The sequence below is a fragment of the Otolemur garnettii genome, unplaced genomic scaffold (assembly GCF_000181295.1).
Source record: "Otolemur garnettii isolate 467f Iridium unplaced genomic scaffold, OtoGar3 scaffold00031, whole genome shotgun sequence".
NCBI classification, from domain to species: Eukaryota; Metazoa; Chordata; class Mammalia; order Primates; family Galagidae; genus Otolemur; species Otolemur garnettii.
Genome location: NW_003852426.1, coordinates 9,784,240 through 9,805,042, shown reverse-complemented (window position 1 = coordinate 9,805,042; position 20,803 = coordinate 9,784,240). Strand labels below are relative to the sequence as shown.

At 52.8% G+C, this 20,803-nt stretch overlaps 1 protein-coding gene across 1 annotated transcript in view; it reads right to left on the bottom strand.

Moving 5' to 3' along the window:
- Nucleotides 1-12,635, bottom strand: part of GLP1R (glucagon like peptide 1 receptor) — a 36,283-nt gene extending 23,648 nt beyond the window's left edge. Inside the window, exons 1-3 of the mRNA XM_023512887.1 lie at nucleotides 12,507-12,635; nucleotides 4,668-4,764; nucleotides 3,663-3,770 (exon numbers count right to left, since the gene is read on the bottom strand). Coding sequence (XP_023368655.1) covers nucleotides 3,663-3,770; nucleotides 4,668-4,764; nucleotides 12,507-12,584 — 283 coding nt within the window. The 5' untranslated portion in view covers nucleotides 12,585-12,635. The remainder of the gene's footprint in view (nucleotides 1-3,662; nucleotides 3,771-4,667; nucleotides 4,765-12,506) is intronic.
- Nucleotides 12,636-20,803: the final 8,168 nt, after the last annotated feature.

Sequence of the window (20,803 nt, the reverse complement as noted above, 5' to 3'; positions counted from 1 at the left end):
CTTGAACAAGACACTTCACTTTCCTGGGCCTCAGTTTCCTCATCTGTAAAATGGGAAGCCTGTGAAGTGTCCATACATAGTAGGGCTTTAAGACACGGCTACAGTGGAGGCCCTGCTGCCTCCTCCAGATTTCTCAAAAGAGCACTTCTTTCCTGAGGCTGGAAATGGAGGCTGTGACACCACTTCAGCTAGAACACCTCTGGAGCCCATGTAGGGTCTCAGTTTCCCTAGGGCAACTACAGCCTGCTGTAAAAGTCCTCAGCGTAACATTCCTCAGGGGAGGCGCGTGGCAGAGTTTCCTAGCATTGAGAGTTAGCAGCTATGTTAAAAGCATGTGATGACTCTCGTAGAAGTAACTAGGCTGACAAACAGGTAAGCATCGGGAGAGGTGCAGCTAGGAGCCCCGGGGAATGTGTAATGAGCAGATGGGCTGTTGTGGGTAATGAGGCTGGTGAAGGGCCCTCCAGTGGCCACAGGCTCTCCTGAGACACTTCAGCCTTCTCCTCACCACCTTGTCTGAACTAGGCTTTTCCTCTGAACATCTTCCTTGCTTGACTCATCTACCCCTGTCCTCTCTGCATGGACCCCGAGTCCCACATTCTCAACTGGAGGGGTCAGAATTCAAGGGCTTGGCTGACTTTCCCAGGACACTGTGCAGCTCTGAGGCCTAAAGCCTGGCCTGGATGTTCTCCCTCCCTGGAGGGCCCCCTTTCTGCATCTGTCTGTTCTTTCAGGCCTGGCCCGAGTGTCACCTGTCCTGTGAAGCCTTCCTAATGCCACACCCTGGGCAGAAGAGGCTCTGTCCTCCCTCAACATCACTGACTGGGCCGCTGTGCCAGCCCCTTCAGCCTCAACACACAGGTACACATACACATACCCCGAGGATCTCAGCAGCATCCATAGTGCCTGACACAGCTCAGAAGTCTGGTAATTGTTTTCTTTTTAATTCTTCCTCAAGTCACCCATTCCTCTGCTTTGCTCTGCACCTTACAAGGCTGAGTCCTGGGACAGCATCCCTCAGATTCCCTGGCCTGCTGGATTTGGCCAATGAGAGGGATCAACAGAAGACAGGAGGGTGGAAGGCGATGGAGACTGGGGCACTTTCTCCTGCTCCCTCCCTGCCTTGATTCTGAGGTCCTGGCAGGGGCTCTGCCTCTCTGTGTTACAGTCCTGCTGGGTGGCCACTCTATCATGGCTCCAGCTCTCATGGGACCCACAGTCCCATTCTTGCTCCTTGCTTCTCCGGTGTAAGCGTGATAAAACTTCCCACTAGAGAAGTCCCTGCTGTTGTATATACCTTACCAGATCCTTAACCCCACCCAGCCTCTGTAAGGGACCACTCCACTTAAATTCTCTCCGAATTCCTAGCTGAGCATGTTTTCTGCCAGGCCCCTGCCTGAGACAACCCCTTCCTTCTCCACGACCCCAGAGCACACTGTGAAGCTTCTCCACAGACTAGCCCTTGACCAGCCCAAGAAAGCTCCAGGACTGCTCTCTTCCTGCTTCCAGGGGCCTGGGTGGGGGGCAGGGACACCTGCCAGCCTCAGCCAAGGAGAGCTCCTGGACGGGCCAGAAAGAATTACACCATCAGAGCCTGTGGTGAGTGTCTCTGTGGGCCCCTCACTCAGGGAGAGGGGAGAGGGAGGTAGAGTGGGTGATTCTAAGTGTCAAAAAAGGGAAATAATTAGCCTGGCAAGTGGGAGGGGTGTGGAGGGGAGCAGGCTGGCAGGGGGCCGGTGCAGTGGCCGTTATCTTCATGGAGAAAGCAATAAAACCGTGTTCAATCATAAATGGGCACCACCAGGACCTATTTCCTGCTCAAATAAAATTAAAGGTGATGGATGGAGCTGCAAGCAGCAGGCAGAGCTGGGGGCGGCTTAGTGCTGAGTGATGGGCCCTGTCCTGCGCCTGGCTCCCCAGGGTCTAGAAGCCCAACAGAGGCTGGCTGAGCAGCCAGTCCCAAATCTTTGGAAGGCAGGAAAGCATGTATGTGGCAGATCAGGGTGGTGTATAGGGTGGGGGGTGTGTGGGAAAGGAGCAGCTACCATTTTTCAAGGACCTATGATCCTCCCCACAACCATGTCACCTGGCTCCATCCCAATGCCCAGGTGAATAAACCAAGGCACTGATAGGTCTAGAAACTTGCTCCTGCTCACACAAGCAGTCAGGCCACCTACAGGTAGAACCACTACATCGCAGGCTTAGATGGAGAGCAGAGGCAGCTGATTGCCTTCTCTACCGAAGGTGCCAGCAGAGGTCACCCAGGCCATTCGCCTGTCTCCATGACAGAGCCACACATGGGCACACACACCCACCTACGAAGGAAGCCTTTAGTGTAGCAATTAAAGTGACTCTGAAGCTGACTATCATTAGTTATGTGAGCTTAGAAAAGCCACTTAGCATCTCTGTGCCTCAGTGTCCCTATCTGAGAATAAGAGGATAATGAGAGCACTTGCTTTAGAGGACTGTTGTAAGGACGTAGGCATGCAAGGTGCTGACAGCAGCCAGGAGGAAAGGATGCTGCGTGAAGGCCCCCTCTTCCTGTGTGGCTCAGTCTCTCCAGGGGCACCCTGGGGAGAGGGAGTGTACTGTGGGGGTGGATAGGGAAAGAGCCTTTCTAGGAGAGCTGCTGGCCTTCATCTGACCTCGGTCCTGCATGCTGAGATGACACTCACACCAGACCCCAGCAGGCCACCTCCTCCAGGAAGTCCCTGGGGTTCCCTACAGCATAACTTTATGCTTTCACTTGCTCCGGGGCCACTTTCTCCCATGAGCTCAGGCCCCTTCAAGGCACAACAGTAAGAAAATCAAATCTGCCATTTACCACATCATTTGGAACAAGTGACTTAAACCTTCCCAGTTTCAGTTTCCTTATCTGCACAACAGGTATAACCACAGGCTAGTTGCAAAGATTAAATGAATGTCCTGCTTGTAGATAGGGCAGGACTTGGCATGGCTGGTACTCAGTAAACATTAGCTATTTTCATTCTAAGAAATGTCTTTTCTCCTCTTGTGGAGACCCTGTGGCTCTTTGCTGTAAGGCTTGGCCGGGGCTCAGCAGGGGAGGCTGGGATAGAGGGGGGCATATTAACAACCCCTCTAGCCTTTGCAGGGCTCTGTGCTCCAGTGACCCTCCCACCTACCCAGTCGTACCCTTCCCAGTGCAGGGTGTCCCCTGTAAGCAGGCCTGAGGTTGCTGGGGTTAGCCAGCCCACTGACCCCTGATCAGCGTTCCCATGAGCCCCTAAAAAGTTGGGAGATACTCTGCCAGGGGACAGGCTGGCCACACAAGTACCATACTTAACACACATGCACATCAGAGCACAGACAGCCTCTATACCAACCTCCACCCCAGATCTGGCCCCACCTGGCTCCTTTCCTGACTACTGGGTCAGAGGGGGTCACATTTCTTTCTTAAGTCAGACACACACCTCCTCCTACCCCTGCACCTGCCTCAGGCCCCAGGCCCAAGTTGTACCTCATGACATCCTAATACCCATCACGGACAATCGCTCCCTCTCACCCCCCAGGGAAGGCAGGCAGACCACTCACTTGGAGGCCTAAAGATACCCCAAGGTAGGGACCACTATGTCGCAGACCAAGGGAAACAGTCCCCCCACCCTGCCCCCTCCTGGATACAAGAGAAAGTGGGGGGTTCTCACCACTGCTGGCCCAAGGCAGGTACCAGGGGCAGCTGACATTCACAAAGGAGCCTGCGGGCCCATCTGGCCAGCAGGCGTAGTCATCGAATGTCCGGTTGCAGAACAGACCTGGGGGCAGGAGGAACAGTCTCTGAGTCCCTGCCTGGCCTGTGTGCGGCCCCCCTCCCCACCACCCCTTCCCACATCAGAGGTCTACTCCAGTGGCCTCTACTGAGCACTTACTGTATGCCAAGCACTTTCCCCACCCAGCAGGAGCAAAGCAAGGGCATTTGCCCCTTATCAGTCATAGGACCCTGAGCTAGTTACTTAATGTCTCTGTTTTCTCCTCTGTAAAGTGGGGTATCTCCTGCCCTATAGGGCTTTGTAGAGATACAGACTACCTGTTACATAGATAATTAAACAATTAGTGCTTAATAAACAATCCCTATAGGCCTATTTTTAAATTACACCTTACAGGTCAGAGGGCAATGATCACGGAGGCTAGGACAACCTTCCACTTCACTGCAGAGGGAAGTTTTGAAGAGTCAGGATTTGAACCCAGGTCCACCTGGCTCCCACCCTGCGCTCTTTAAACCACCATCAAACTCCCTGAAGCATTTCTATTCCTATAAATATATTTGTCGGGCCTTCGGGCCACACACAGGCTGGGAGATGGTGAGGATACAAAATGGGGAGGCGGGATCCTGCCCTGAGAGGCTCAGGCTGGCCAAGACCCAAAGCCGACTGCAGGGCAGACGGCCCCAGGCAGATGGCAGAGCGCCCTGGGGAGGACCTTCCGGAGGAGGTAGTGCTGGAGCTGCGCTCTGAAGGAACTGAGAATTGGGGGGAGGAAGAAAGGGGCCAGGAAGGCATTTGGAGGAAATGGCTGGGACGATGGGATGGAGGCAGAAGGCAGGTGTGGAGTCCTAGAGAGGAAATGATGCCAACCATGGACTTGGGCTTCATCAAAGCCTTCCAGGAATTGGAAGGAGGAGCGCTGAGTGTGATGGCCCCACCCGGACTCACCTGTGGTTGGAGGTGGAGTCTCAGTCAGGAAGAGCTGGCATTGGCGCCGGTATTCTCGCCATTTCTGCACGGTCTCTGAGAGGGACACAGTGGCACCCTGGGGAGGCAGGAAATGGGGGCCACATGCACTGGGTTTCCTGATCTCCAGGGGACCTTAGAGTCCCAACTCTACTAGGCATTAGCCATCTTTAAAAGGCAGCAAGATCAAGTTGCTGCCATGGGGCTCCAGGTGGACACTTTCATGTCTTTACTCCTCAGGGGCCTGGTACACAGCTGAATGTGTAACAGGCACCCAGGGAATGTCTGCTGACTCGGTGCTTTTTGCTGCTGTGTGGGTAAAGAGGGAGATGGGAGCGTGTGTCTCATTGCTGTTCTCCTCTGACCTCCCCTAAGCGCAGGGAGAGGCTTCCCCACAGCGAGGACTTTGTAATTGCGGGCTCCCTCCTCCTGATGTCTGGTCAGGCTGCCAGGGGCTTCTTACTCTTCCAACAGTTCTGGAAGAGGACAAACAGGCCAAGGTGGGAGGGGGACTCAATCGAGACACACGATACCCCTGGAAGCAGGGCTGAGGCTGGGACCCCAAGGCTCCCAGGTCAGAGACTATGATGGACTCCTGGGGGATGGGGAGATGGCTTTCAGAGCCAGAATGTCAGCTCAGCACCTGTGGCTCAATCGGCTAGGGCGCCAGCCACATACACCTGAGCTGGCGGGTTCAAATCCAGCCCGGACCCGCCAAACAACCATGATGGATGCAACCAAAAAAAAAAAGAATTCAGAGCCAGAATGTCCACCACCAGCGTGCTCCTGCAAAATGCTCTCATTTACCCAGGAGGGCAACATTTCAACATTCCCCTCTAACACAACTACTCAGACCAAATGCCTGGCCCAACTCTGTCCTTCCCCAGAAGGAGAAGTCCTAAGGACCTGGGGGAAGGGATCAGGAACCCCCCCCCCCTTCAGAACACTGAGGTCACAGTGTGAACCTCAATTTTCAGATAAGCTAAAAAAAATAGATTTTGAGCAAATAGACCCATCCCACTGAAAATTCTAAACACTTTGGTTATTTTCTTCAGATATGTCTTGGAACTTTGGTTCTGTTTTATTTTTACTTTTTGACTGAATATAGGCTTAAAGGTTATAAATGCTGCATTTTTACAGATGCTAAATGACCAGAGAGCTCCAGACCTATACATAATTTAAAATTTAGGACTGTACATCATTTAAAACAAAATTTCACTTACGAAATGCATGAAAATGTGCATGTGTGCTGAAATTAAGATAACTTCTTTTCAGAAGCTTCCACCCTTGACTTGCGGTGTGCCAAGCACATGCTGGACCTGGTTTCTGGGTAATCCTGCCCTGCCTTAAGCTGGCTCATAAGACACCTCCCCATTAAACTCAGGTCATATGTGCTTATTCCCAGCTGCACAGAGAGCCCAGAGAGGGGGCTAAGCTTGCTCTGAGCCCCTTCAGCATTCCTAGAGGAAATGCACAGAGGCTGCAGGTGAGGCTACCCTGAAGGACAGAGCTTTCTGGAGAGCAAAGGCCAAATGCATCTGAAATCAAACGAGAATCAAACTCAGCAACAGCAAAAACAGTGTCTTGATTTTAGCCACAACTGAGAGGGTGGCACAGTTTTCACCAGAGCACGTCACAGTGGAGCAACCCCACCTCCCCATCCCCTTCTCCTTCTCCCTTCTCCGCCTCTTCCTCCAAGTAAAGGACTCTTCCTCCCTGGTCCTGAATGCAGAGAGACAGGGAGAACCGTCCTTTGATTTCTGTTTCTAGAGTGAAGCGGGCAACAAGCAAGGTTGCTGGTGGGAACTGGGGCAGAAGGTGTGTCTGGGGCAGGGAGTGAGGACAAAGAAGCCTCCAGAAGCCAGCAGTCCCCCAGCTGGGGGGAGGGGTGAAGGACAGCACCACAAAGGCCAACCTGGCCACACACGCTTCTAGGGAGCTTCAAACAGGCAGCATTGTCATCTACTGTGAACAGAGCTGTGGACATAAAACTATCTTCAGATTAGTGTTCCCTGAGGATAGGTCATGTCTCCCCCCAGACTAGGGCTCCCCCAGGAGATGGCCATGTACCCCCTCAAACTGGGGGTCCCTGAAGAGAGGGCTGTGTCCCCATCTAGTTAGGTGATACCAGCTGTGGGTCTCCAACCACCATTGAGCCCTCAGCCCATCCCAACACATACGCGCGCACACACACGCAGCACGAATCATCCAGACCCTTGGCCTCTCCAACACCTGGTATTTATGGAAAGCATAACTTTCCCAGTTTCTGGGTGGTTGTGGTTAGAGGGGGACACAGGGAATATAAAGATTATGGACACACTTCTTGCCTGAGGAGTCCTCAGACTACTTGGGGGTGGGGGTCAAATGCTTTGCAGGCTTGATGTGGTGCCTCACACCTGTAATCCCAGCACTCCAGGAGGCCAAGGCAGGTGGAGTACTTGAGTTCAGGAGTTTAAGACCACTATGAGCAAGGGTGAGACCCTGTCTCTAAAAAAAAAAAAAAAAAAAAAAAAAATTGCTGGGCGTTGTGGCAGGAGCCCATAGTCCTAGCTATTTAGGAGGCTGAGGCAAGAGAATCACTTGAGCTCTAGAGTTGAGGTTGCTGTGAGCTGTGACACCACCACACTCTAAACAGGGTAACAAAGTAAAACTCTGTCTCAAAAGAAAAAAAAAATGCAAAATAAGTGACAGACCGGAGGAGGAGGCAGTGGGTGAAAATACTCAGGGAGTGGTTGGGGAGGGCTCAGTGTAGACTCAGAGCCCCAGGATGCTGAGGACTGTGAGGTAGGGGCTGCATGAAGGGGACGGGGAGGCTGGGAAGAGCACAGGCTGTTCGGAAGGAGGGTACAGCCGGGAGGAGGTGCAGTGCTGGGGACATCAGTGCTCTGGGGAGCAGAGGAAAGCAGTGGGCTCTGTCCAGGAGGATTTTCTGTGGCAGGGAGAGAACAGTGACAAGCCTGGGACAGATAGGAGGCTCTGATGTGGGACAAGGCTGGGAAAATAAGGTGGGGGCCACCTAGCACCACAGGTAATACAGTGAGGGGTGAACAGCTCAGCTTTGGGCTCAGATCCGGGCCTGGGCCTGACTGGCCCATAAGTTAATTCCACAACCTTGTTCACCAGCTCTGACTCTTAACCTCAGCTCACACATGTGCCAGTGGGAATAATGACAGTCCCTACCCCAACAGGATGGTGTGAGGATTGGATTAATGCTGAGGCTGGCCCCTGGCACATGGAAAACTCTAGTTAATGGCAGCTGTTCTCTCAGTAGCTTCCTGGGAATTGAGGACCCACCCCTCTCTCACTTCTAAAATCAACAAGTTCCCAGGAGGAAACAAATATATTTTCATGCCCAAGGACCAATTATTCTGCTTAATTTGTGACATCTTCCCGCAGCAACCACAGCCAATGGCAAAGGAAGTAGGCAGGAGGTGGGGATCCCGGGCCTGGGGGGAGGGGCAGCCCAGCACCCCCACCCCATGTCATCCTCCCATGATACGAGTCCCCACTCCAAGCTCAGTGAGGTGGGGCTGTGGGTGCTGGTAGTGGGGAGGACACAGTACATCTGTTCCTGTCCCTCACGGGGCAGTGGGGCCTCCAGGAGAGCAGGGCACGGCGTGGGTGTGGGGACTAACAGGCCACGGCAAGGGCAGGTTGGTGGTTTTTAGAATCGGGACTTGCCAGGCTTCATAGGATCTCTCAAGGTGGATGAAGACAAGTGGGGACAGTGCCCAGGTTGAAGGTTACAACCAGGGGCATCCTTCAAATTCAGAATATGGTCTGGAGGAATGAGCACTGGACAGAGAGTCACAAGTCCTTGGGTTAAATCCTAGCCTTATCTGTTGACATGCGACCAATGGGACACACCTACCTTTTGGGGCATCAGCTTCCTCATCAATAAAATGGGCATATTCCTTTCAAAGGGTTACTGCGCAGATCTAACCAGATAAAGTAGGTGGAACCCTTTGACTTTTCAATGCTGTGCAAGTGGGCGGTGTTGAAGGAAGAAGAGCAGGGGAGGGTATAAGTGGGGTGGGAGCTCCCAGGGTGATGGGCTTCCAATACCCTAGGAAGGAACTCCCTCTCCAAAGACTGGTTGCCAACCTGGAAAGGTCCTCCTATTTCTCAGTGCCAGTAAATGTATCTGATTCTTCCCTTTTCTGGGGACTGTTTTGGTCCAGGGGAAGGAGGGAAGAGATCTTGGCCTCTCTGAGCAACCGAGGCAGGAGAAGAGGAGAAAACCCTGCAGGAGGAGGAAGCAGGGCTCCACGGACAGAGCTCTGGAGACCCCAGCTAGACCCAGGTCCCAGCACCTTTAGCCTCCCTCCTCTCTGTCACCTGTGAGAGCTGAAATCGTGCCTTCCATCACTTGAGGAGTGTTACTGTCTCTTTGTGTCTGTTTCTTTTAAGGATGTTAGACATCTGAACAAAAGGACAGGGTGAGGAAACCTGCATACATGCCGTGTGGCAGTAATAACTGTTAAAAATAATAATTTTTAATTATGTATTATTTTATTATAAATAAAAAATTATTATTTTTTAACAGTAATTGCACATACATTCTCACAGGCACAAGCTGGATACACAGTCACACACAGCATCACACGTGTCACTAAGAGCATTCCTAATATGGTGACACCGACACAGCCTGCCCCCCCCACAACTGCTCAGACTGCCATGCACACATTCACGTGTGAGATGCTGCCCCAACACACACATACCCCCTCTGACTGATGCAACTAACCCACAGTGTCACACATACACAGAGGAACTGCCATAGACGTTCTGTCACAAGGACACTGTCTCTCCCACACACAGACACATACAGCATACACACCCATTCATACGCCCAGATGTTTCACTGGGACTCCCCCCCTCCACTGACAAGGTATCACACACAAGGTTACAAACACACACACTGTCAGACACACAACAACACACTGAGAGGTTGCTGCACACACAGGGAGTCATTGCCACACAGCAGACTGTCACACACAGCGTCACATACCTGAGAAAGAGGAACTCAGACAGCCCACACCCTTCTCCTCTGCTCTCTCTCCATCCCTGTATCTCTCCATTATACACGTGCACACGTACACACATGCACACATGCATACACACACACACACAGATACACACAAGAATTTACCCAGGGGCAGGCTGCTGCTCAGGAATGGCCTGTTTTTCCTCAGCACAAGGCACCGGAGGGCAGGATGTGGTTTGTCATTGCTCCTGCCCTGGCCCCCACCTGGGTCCTTATGGAGGAGGGAGCCCAGCTCAGAACGAAGTCCACACTGACCAAGGCACAGCCCTGGACTCCACCTGCCATTTGCTAGAGCACAGAGGCCCAGGGGCCTCCAATAGCCCCTCTCTAGGTCCTATTCTGCAGTTCTGGAGAACGCCTCAAGATTCCCAAGGACAAATGGGTCAGGTTGCCCAAGTGAATAAAGCTGCCATCCAGTGTGTCAGTATCATAGTCCTCTCCATAACCCTCTGTTAGAGCTTGTGATCTCTCTCTACAGATGAGGAAACTGAGGTTTGGATGATCAAGTGTGCCAGCCAGGATCATCAGCTAATAGCAGAGCTGATATTTGAACCCAGGTCCATCTGGCTTTAACCTTGGGTGTCAAAGACTTGCTTCCTCATGGGGGCTGAGGGTTGTAAGCAACAGGGCAGGGGAGTGGGCGTTCTCAGCAACAGTGAAGGAGCTGCCCAGGGCCCCTTGTTCAGAAGTCAACTCGGCCATCCCCTCCCTGCAGGGAAGCTGCTCCCAGCCTCCCAGACCGGCTCCCAGCCTCCCAGACCGGCAGTGCAGTGCGCAGCTCACTCTCAGAGTTCCTCCTTCAGCCCTGCCTGAGTAGGAGGTTTAGGCCCAGAGCCCAGGCCCTGCTCCTCCCTGCCCCTGAGGTGCTGGCCACCTTACACAGGAGCCCTCTTCTGAGCTTCCATCCCTCATCAATCAACACTAATCTTGCTGACCTCATAGGCAGAAAATAAAATGCAAAATTCACCATTCTTTAGAGTCTCATCCGCATGCGTGAGGTTGTGTCATAATTACGGCAGTCTATCCTCAAAGCCCCCTGGGGCCCTGGTCCCTGCAACTGCCAGGGATGCTCAGCGCTTTATAGCAGGAACATCCTCTCAGGGCTCCACCCTCTCTGCTCAGGGCCTGTCTCCTGTCCTTTTCTGCCACCCAGTCCTGTTATGGCCCCAGGACACTCAGACTTTGCCTGAGGCCTAGGGCTAAGGAAAGAGAGGGGATCAGAGGAAAGGGCAAGTTCGAACTCCTGGCATCTCTGAGAATAGGGACTTTGAGAAGAAGACCAGAAACCCACAGAAGCTTTCCTCTTCCTTTTGCTTTCTTCCCCTAATCCAGCCCAGATCTGCAAACTTGGTCTGAAGCAGGATGGGACCAGGAAGCAGAGCCTCTCATATGCAGCCCAGAAGAAGAGGTAAAAACAAGCAAGAACCACACAGTGGGTCTGCAATCTTGCCCCCTCCCCCAAATCCCACCTACACCAGGAAAGCCAAAGCCTGGCTGGGGGTTGCTGGGAAGTGGCCCTGGGAGGGGGGTTGTCTCCTGGAGTTAGGGGTAGTAGCTGAGTAAAGGAACAGAAACTGGGAGAGGATGAGACTGGAAGAGAATTTGGGGGCTGCAAATGTGCTGACCTTTTAGCTAAGAGCACATCTGTCCACATCTGGACTCTCAGCCTGGTGGAGTCTTCTCTCACAAAGGCAATGGCCCCTCATCCTACCTCTCACCTGTTCTGGGACAAATCTCAAGACGTATATGGCCAGGCCTGAAGATCTCAGTCCCTTATGTCTAGGGGCAAGAGTGGGGAGGGGGTAGGAACAGACCAGACTGTTTCCTGACCAGGACAGGCCACCCTCCTCTCTGCTCAAACATGTTCCAGCATCTTTGGACAACTCTGCTCTTAAAAAAGCAGCTGACTACCACTCCCGGCCCAAGAGCCTGGGGCAGGAAAGCCAGGGAGGGCAGGAGAGAGAGGCTTCAAGGGCCCCCCTCTGCCTGCTCTCCTGTGGCACTGAAGAAGCCAGGGTGTTCCTGTGTGTCCCAGAATGTGTTCTGGTGCCTGTTGTCAGTCAGGAGGTCAGATGGGAGGTCAGCAGTGTGTGAGAAGGGCTTCCAGAAAGTCATAGAACCTCCTGCAAGCGTGCTGCAAGGACGGGGCTAGGGTTCAAGTGCCGTCTGGGAGGTCACTGGGAAGGACGAGCTGCCACTGCAGAGTCCTGGAGACTCTGAATCAAAGGCTGTCCAGGGGGCATGTGAGGAGGCAGAAGGAGCAGTGTCCACACTCGGGCCCTCTCGGCTCTCCCAGAGCCTTACGGAGTCTTAGGGCAGGTGAGCGGTGTGGGGGAGGAGACATAGCGGAAAAGGGGTCCGGTCCAGGCAGGTTGAGGGAGTTCGGGGAGAGCGGGGGTAACTCCGGACTGCTCCCAGGTTGCTGACAGGGGGTTAGGAGCGAAAGGGCTTGGGAAAGTGGTGTGGTGAGAGGGAGATGCGGCACAGAAGTCAGCGCGGGCGGCGCGGGGCAGCTGGTGCCCGGGCAGAGCGGCCCGCGCCGCGAAGAAGTGGTACCTCCTGGCTGGGGTTGCGGGAGTCACCGTGGTCCAACCCCCCACCTTGGTCTCCCAGCCCAAGGACACCAACTCTCCAGTCCCTACTCCCCCTGAGGCTGTCGGATCCCTCCCGCCTGCAGGCGCGGAGTTTCGCTCAAGTCCTGGCAGCCCCTGCCAGGACACTGCGCCTGCAGCCTGCAGCGCCACCAACCCCCTGGCTGCCGGGGTCCCGGGTCTCACCTGGGGGCGGGGGCCGGCTCTGCCCACCGCCCCGAGCAGCAGGAGCGCAAGACGCAGCGGGCCGGGGGTGCCGGCCATGGCGGGGCGTTCAGGACTGGGCCATCGCTGCCACCTGCGGAACCGCGCGCGGCGACTAACCCAGGGCGGGCTCCGGGTGCCGGGGGAGGAGCCGGCGCGGGGCCGCCCCGCCCGCGGTAGGAGCCGGGCGGGGTCCCCGGTTTTCCGTCCTGGCGAGCCGAGGCCCCTGAGCCAGCCCAGCCGCACCCCGCCACAGTCTTGGGCCCAGAGGTCCCGCGCACCGGTTCCAAGCGAGCGTAGCAGCCTGGCCACCAGCTCTGAGCTCCAGCAGTGCTCTTGGCCAGATTTCAGCGACAAGTGGCCCGCCTCCCACGCTTGCACCCCTAACCTCCTCCCAGGATCCCCAGCTCAGGAAAACCAAACCACCCTCCACCTGCCTATTCAGGACAACGCGAAGGAAACTGAGGCCCGGAGAGTGGATGGGACTTGTCCAAGGTCACGCGGCTCAGCAGATCACTCCCGGAAAGTGCATCCCCAGAGGAGCGATTGACTAGTAAGAAGGTCCCTTTCCCCAGTCCTCTCATTTCCATGCTCTGCTCTGAAGGCAGGCGCGGGACAGTCGAGGCTGGGAATGGAGACACAACGACAGATGGACCGACAGAGCCATGACTGTCACAAGGTCTAAAAGTTCCCCACCACCTGGGAACTTCAGAGCTGAGACGCGGGGAGGGATGAAGCTTCCCTACCTACCCCTCGCAGCCCCAGCCTGCTGCTCTGGTGACCTGGGGGAGTGCGACGACGCGGGCTCCTGCCTGTCCTCTGAGCCTCTGTGTCTCTCTCTCCCTGCTTAGTGGGAGCTCCATTTTATCTGCCTTTGTTTCCACCCTCGTCCCTAATCACAGTACAAGGCAGGAGAGCAGGCCAGGCTCCGAAGTCTCCTTCTCACACCCGGAAGAGGGCACTGACCATATCGTCCCTAATGCCCTGGAGAGATAGGGGTGGAAAAAGAGGACCTCCAAAGAACCTTGATGCACCGTTAAGAAGTTCAGGTGCCCAGCCCTGGCCCTGCCACAGGGCATGTCTGGACCCTTCCAAAGGGAGAGGGATTCTGTGAGAGCAGCTACTCCAGGGGGAGAAAACAGAACTCTGCACTGCCCTGAGAGGAACCCAGCCTGTCTGAGCCCAGGGAGGAAGAAGGCCAGTGGCAGGGGCCACCTCCTTCCATCAAGCTCTACTTCCACCCTCCACAGTCACTTATTCATTTTCTGCCCAGAGGTCAAACAGGCACCTACTATGTGCCACTTAGAATTAGGTTGTTCAGCTTTGAGTGACAGAAATCTCCACCCCAAATAACAAAAGCATAACCAAGGACTCTCTCACAGAAAGCTAGGTGAGAGGTTTAGCCCAGGGTTGGAGTGGCTGCTCCCTGACCATCAGAGTACTGGGGTCTTCTCGGGTCCAAGGCTTCCACCTACTGACCCAAGGAGGCTGCTCCAACTCCAGCGATGACATCCAAATCCCAGGTGGCAAGAAGGAGGAAAGGGAAGAAGATGGGTGCATCCCACCCATGAGGCCATATCCTGAATGGATAGGATCAATCCTACATCCACTGGTCACAACTTAGTCTCATGTGCACTCCTAAGTGCCAGGGAGGCTGGGAAAAATACTCTTTATTCTAGGCAGTCAAGGGCAGGGTTAAATTTAGGGGCTTTAATACTCTAGAAGAAGATCCCCAAAGTAAAAGAATCTGGGAAATAATTTTCAGGCTCTACTACATCAGGGTTGGTGGGGGGAGAGGAGAGAGGAAAAGAAGGAGATAGAGAAGGTTTTCAGACAGGACTAGGGTCTTTGCCATGAATTTATCAATCTGCAGATTACATTTACTTAAGAAATGTCTACTGAACACCTGCCATATACCAGACACTAAGCTAGGTACTGGGGATATAATGGTGATGGTGTCCCTATGTTTAGAAAGACTATATTTTAATGCAGGAGAGACACATTAAACAAATAATTATTAGAATCATTTATATTACATTTGTGATAAGCACTGTTGTGATAAGTGCCCTCAGTCCTTAAAAAAAAACACTTTCTTTCTGCCAGGGGCTATCCCTGGCCAGGAGGAGGCTTTTTGTGTCCAGCGAGTGCAGGGTAGGCCCCCCAGCTTCTTGCCCCTTGGATTGGACAGCTCAGCAGTATGTACCACAGTCTTCTTGAAGTCCCCAGGGCAGTAGAGCCCCAGCTTCCCACAGTGGTCACCTGCTCAATAATGCACCCAGTGTTGGCTTTCTTTCCTTGCCTGTCTCATTTTCTAATAGGATGGGACCAGTGTTTCCTGGGGTCACCTCCCAAATATAAATAAAGTATTTGTTCTTAAATCCTCATCTTACAGTCTGCTTCTGAGAGATCCCAGCTGAAGACAGTGGGCATATGAGGGTGTCCAGAGATGTCTCTTTCTCTTTTTTTAGAATATAAAAGTTTAAGTTTATTTTATATTAGACAGAGGGAGGAGAATGGTGAGGGAGCAATGAAAAAAGAGAGAAAGATGGGAACAGACAACAGAGAGAGGAGGGAAGCTGGAGAGGGAAGAGAGAAAAGGAGGAGAGTGAGAGAATTGCATGGCTTCCCAAAGAAAGAAAGGAAGAATGACAGCCCAGTCTTTCTTTTTAACATCTATGGGTCTCTAAGTTTGCTCCGATGGTAGGACGGAGTATATACTTGGAAATATGGTTTTCTTCTTTCCCTACACTGTTATCAGGCCCCTTGCTCAGGCTTTTTATTACAGTGCAAGGACATGCTCCAAAAGAACAGAGATTTGAATGGATGAAATATCATTTGCTAAACTATTAATAGCCTGGAAAATAAAACAATAGCCACTACTTATCAAGCCTCCTCTCTGAGCAGGAGCTGCTGAATGCCTGGTGTGCACTGATCTCATCCAGTATCATGGGTACACGTTCATCCATTTTATGGATGAAGAGACCAAGGCTAAGCAATTAAGAGGAAGTTGCTCATAAAAGCAAACTTAGCATTTATCCCAGGTTCACCCACCCCCAAAGCTGGTGCAGAAGCTCCTGATAGGCAGCGAGATTTGTGGCAGCACAGAGGATGTACCTCAAGTTCTGCCAACCTGTCTTGGGAGCAGCTCCCCTGTGGCTCCTTCCTCTATAGCCCTGAGCTCTGGGAACTGCCACTTACCCTCATGCCCAAGGCTTCTCCAGTGGCCCTAAGGTAGGGCAACATCAGCTCCCACTGAGCAAAGTTGGTAAACAGATTGTCTTCAGAAATGGGAGTGGGAACAACTGGTGTGTGCACCGGAAGAAAAGATGCTGCAAGGCCCTTTCCCCAGGGAGACTGACCTGAGACCAGGCCAACCTGCCTTCCTGTGTCCCTGACAGGAAAACTCTGTCCTTGGTAGGAATACCTGGCGGGTGGGCAGGACAGATCTTTTACTTGGGAAGAGGCAGGAGAGAGAGAAGGAAGGAGGGGAAAGGGCAAAGAAGAGAGGGGGGAGAGGGAATTGCTAGAAAGGACAGGTGTCTCTTGCTCATATAGTTCAGATTCCTTTCCAAGTTCCAATTTCCTAAGAAAATCATTTACTTCCCATAGTTGAAGATCACATCCAGGTTCTGAGTGACAAGATGAAGAAAGAGCCAGTATCTTTGAGCCTAATATAAACACACATACACACACATCCCGACACATGGAGCTTGGAATCTGATTCCAGTCTTAGATTCAAATTCATCTCAGTTACTTACTATATACCCCTGCTGTTGCTAAGCCTGGGCCTCATGATCTTTAAAATGGGTACAATAATAAGGGCCAACATTTATCAAGTATTAGCCTCAAGTCAGGTGCTGTTCTGGGACCTAAGTGCATTACTTCGTCCAATGCTCACCATTGCTCTCAGCCTAGTCATCACCACAGTCTGAAGATTCACTGCTGGGAAGAGGTAGAGAATTCACTGCCGGAGGTAGAGCCAGGTTATCCTGGCCCAGGAATCTGCCTTGTGCCAGGATAACCAGGCTGCCAGCAAGTCCTGGGGTTAAGAAGTGTCATGGGAGGATGACAGGGGCTCCATCCCTCCGCCTTCTGGTTCTCTTCTTAGACCCTGCCCTCCACCTGCCACTCAGAGCTCCCAGGAGCACCTTGGGTTGTGTAGTGGGATTATTTTTATCCCTATTTGGCAAATGAGGATGCTGATGCCCCAAGCAGCTAAGCAACTAGCCCAAGATGGCTTGAAACAGCCCAAGAAAGCCTAGATGCAAACCATCAGGGCACACAATGACACCACAATCCTACATGCCACCCTGCAAGACAGTGTGATGAGGAGAAACAGCACTGCCCAGAAGCTGGCATAAATAAGACCCCCGTAAATGGGAGCATTAACACCACTAGTATTCCACACAGTCCTCCATTTTCCCTGGTGCATCATCTGTGCCTGTTCTCCGCAAGGCAGCAGGTACAGTTGCTAGTGCCTATACTTCTGGCATAGTATATCCCTCCCTGGCCCAGGTGGCTCCAGCCAGATCCCCCAGGTCAAGAAGGGAAGAGACTTGCCAGACTAAAGGAGCCATATCCCCATGCTGCACGGTGCACTATTACTGCCCCCCGCCTATTCACCAGCGGTTACCAGGTGCTAGGCCCTGTCCAGCTCCTGGCAGTCAGCTGGGGAGGATTTACAGCCTCTTGAGCTACAGTGATTATTGCTCTCTTGGGCAGATGCAGCGCGCTGTATTTCCAAAGTGTTACAGCATCGTTTTCATAACTGACTCCACTGTTGACAGAGAAGTCAGTGGCATCACACTCACTTTACCGGGAGGGGAACTGAATCTCACAAGAGAGGATTTGCTAGAGGTCCCTTAGGAAGGTGCTGGTGGGGGGTTGTGCATCTCTCAACCAAAGAAAAGAAACAAAATTGAGGTGAGAACAGCAAAGGGAGTCTAGCCAGTAGTGATGAGGGCTCTCTCCTTCTCTCCTGGAAGGGATTAGTAGCAGGAGTGGGAAGAAGGTGAGAAAAAACCCAGGGAGGGAGGGAGTCACAGGGAGAGGGGCTCCCTGAGAGTTGCAGAACCAGCAAGGATGGTGGGTATTGCCCTAAGAGCCATCTGTTCTCTTCCTTTTGACAAGAAGATTGTCTAGCAGAGCTGGCTGGATGTGCCCCAAATATGGGCGCACAGCATATTTTAGTCTCCTGGGCAGCCATAAAGAATTATCACAAACTGGGTGGCTTACAACAGAAATTTATTGCCTCTGGAGGTCAGAAGTCTGAGTTGTTGACAGGGTTGGTTTCTCCTGAGAACCCTGAGTGAGAGTCTGCATGACTTTCTGGTGGCTTCTGATGGTCTCAGGCCTTCCTCGGCTTGTAGATGGGATTTTCCCTGTGTCTCCACATACTTTCCCTCTGTGCATGTTTCTCCGAGTCATAAATTTCCCTTTTATGTAAAGAATGCCATGAGCTTCATCAGTGACGAAAAGAAAAAGAAGGTCAGTATTCTTAGATTAGGGCTCACTGAATGATCTCATTTTAACACTATTACCTCTGCAAAGACCACATTTCCAAATAAGGTGACATGATAAGGTCCTGAGAGTTAAGACTTCATGATATCTTTTTGGGGGGAGGGCACAATTCAACCCACACAATTCTGTGACCACACTTCTCAGCCTCCCTTGATGTTTTGTGGCCAATGTATTGTGAAAAAAAGTGACATAGGCCACCTCCAGGCTTAGCCCATAAAACCTCTCACAGAATCCTCCATCTACCCTTCTGGACATAGATGATCAAGGGGAGAACACCAAGGCCCCCCGCCAAGGGCAATGGAACCACAAGACAGCAGCATCCTGGGTCCCTGAATGACTGTGTGGAACAGAGCCTCCCTCTGACCTCTGCTGGATTGTAGCACTAAGCCATTGAGATTTGGGGGCTGTTTGTCATTGCAGTTAGCCTACCCTGACAAACGCAGCTGGCATGTGCCCCTGAGCCTGTCTGGAGGCAGGGTTAGCTAGTCTAGGCAGAGGGTTTCTGGAAGTCCCCTCTATACAGCTGCAATTAAGTAGATGGGGCTCTCCACTCTGGGCCCATCTCATCTTCCCCTGCTTCCTTGACCGTATTCAGAAAGATCACAGGGTCTGGCTCTGGCTCCTTAATGATCACTTGCAGACTCATTTGTTCTTGTCCACCTGGCCCCTCTCTGCCCCTCACCCCCCAGCTTTCCTCACCTGTCTGCCTTTTTCTCTGAAGAAAAGATGGAGATCTGGGGAGGAGGTGGTTATGTCAGAGCCCCCATTGCCCCTTCACAGGATTAAAGCTCTTGTGGGGAAAGTGGAAATGTACCAAATTTCACACACTTGGAAATCAAGTGAAAAAGAAGTATCACATGAGGCTTTGCCATTGTAGCCTTTCAGAGCCACCATCATGACTGAGAAACCCACTGTGACCAAAATGAGAAGTGAAACCAATGTCAACCCTCTCAGGTCTAAAGTGAGAAATTTCCAGAGACTCATGCTAAGTGGCCCAAGCAGCCTCCTTCCTAGAAACTCTTCCAGCTCTTCCCCTCATCATCTCTCAAACCAGGCTGGCAGGGAGGCACCAGAAGTTTCTCAGAAAAGAATGATTCTGGAGCCTGGGTAGGGGAAACTGTTTCAGGCTTTCAGAAACTAGGGTTACCCCCAGGAAAGAGTAGAGGTCACTACAAAGCTGCATGGGGTCCCCTAAGGCAAGAAAGGAGGAGCTCTCAGGTGGGCTGACTCTCACCTCTAAGTCTTCTGGGTCTCCTCACTCACCACACCCAGGCCGGACAAAAGCCACCCCCTCCGCCCCAGAGGAAAGGAATTTGATAACCCACTCCCTCCTCCCTGCTAAGTAAAAGAAGATAGAAACTCTAAAATGTCCTGAGCCAACTTCTCTCAGCAACCGGCACCACCAGGCCTAGGTTCTCTGAGTGTGGGCTCCGGGGTCGTCTCCAGCCATCGTGGACCTCATGGGTCACACACACATCACTAAGGGCTGATCCTTAGATACCTCCTACACCTCCACAGGGTCGCAGCCCAGAAGTTTTCCTTCCCAGGTTGTTTATCTCAGTCCCACCTGACTTGTGACATGGTTAAAAGCACCAGAATTCAAGATTGACCCTTGGTTGGGGAAAGCTTGGAGTCTCCCTCTATTGCTCTGGTGTGACCTCTAGACCGGGCCTCCAGTGGACTTGCGGCTCTGCCCAGCAGGTGTCATTTTCAGAGGACACAGCCTACCTCACTGCTGCGCCTTCACAGCCTTCTCCAGTCATTTCCTCCCCTGTTCTGAAAGCCCTCACCCCCAGCACACTCAGTGATGCTCTGCTTTCTGGCTCATTTGCCTAATGGGATGGCAAACAAAGCTGATGAACCTGCTTGGCACCTAATGACTCAGATGTCCAACCCCTGCCGTCCAGGTGCTCTCGGGGGTGGGAGGGTGGGGGGGTGGGGGGGCCCTCCGGGTGGGCTCACAGAGTCAATTCCAAGCATGACAGTCTTGTGATATGAAAGTACACAAACAGCTCTCCAATGGTTCCATTCCCACAGGAGGGGCTGGAGGACGCAGGGCTCCTAGGATGGGAGGCCATGGAGGTTCCTGGGGAGGCTTTGGCAGCACTGCTGTGGCCGGGGTCTTGGCTGTGCTCAGCACTAAGGCTGAGGCTCTGGAGAGTGGAGGCAAATCTAGGACAAGGAATGGGTCTCCATCACCAGCCAAGTTTCTGGGTCAAAGACATGAAGATTAAATCCCTGAAGATCTATTTCTTCTCCTTGCCCTTCAAGGAATTTGAGATAACTATGACTTTTTCCGGAGACCTGTTCCCTCAACGACAAGGTTCTAAAGATCATGCTTATGAAAAGCAGACCTAGACTGCCAAGGGACCAGGTTCAAGGCAATCATCACCATCAGGGACTATAGCAATAATGTCAGTCTGGGTGTCAAGTGGCCCAAGGAGGTGCCACTGCCATCTGCAGGCCCATTGTCCTGCTGTGCTCGCCATCATCCTGGAGTGGCTACCAGGCATCCTCAAATTACGACCCACGAGCCACATGCAGCCTGCCTAGGATATTTATCTGGCCTGCCAGGTGTTTTTGCCGCCGCTACCTGTCCTGCTCAGCAGCCGACTCGTCCCAAGGCCCGCAGTCTGGCCCTCCAACAGTCTGAGGGACAGTGAACTGGCCCCTGTTTAAAAAGTTTGAGGACCCCTGGGCTAGACTATGGGGGACTGAAATGAGCAAGCCCCACACAGTGCCCTGCGTGGTGACCATGC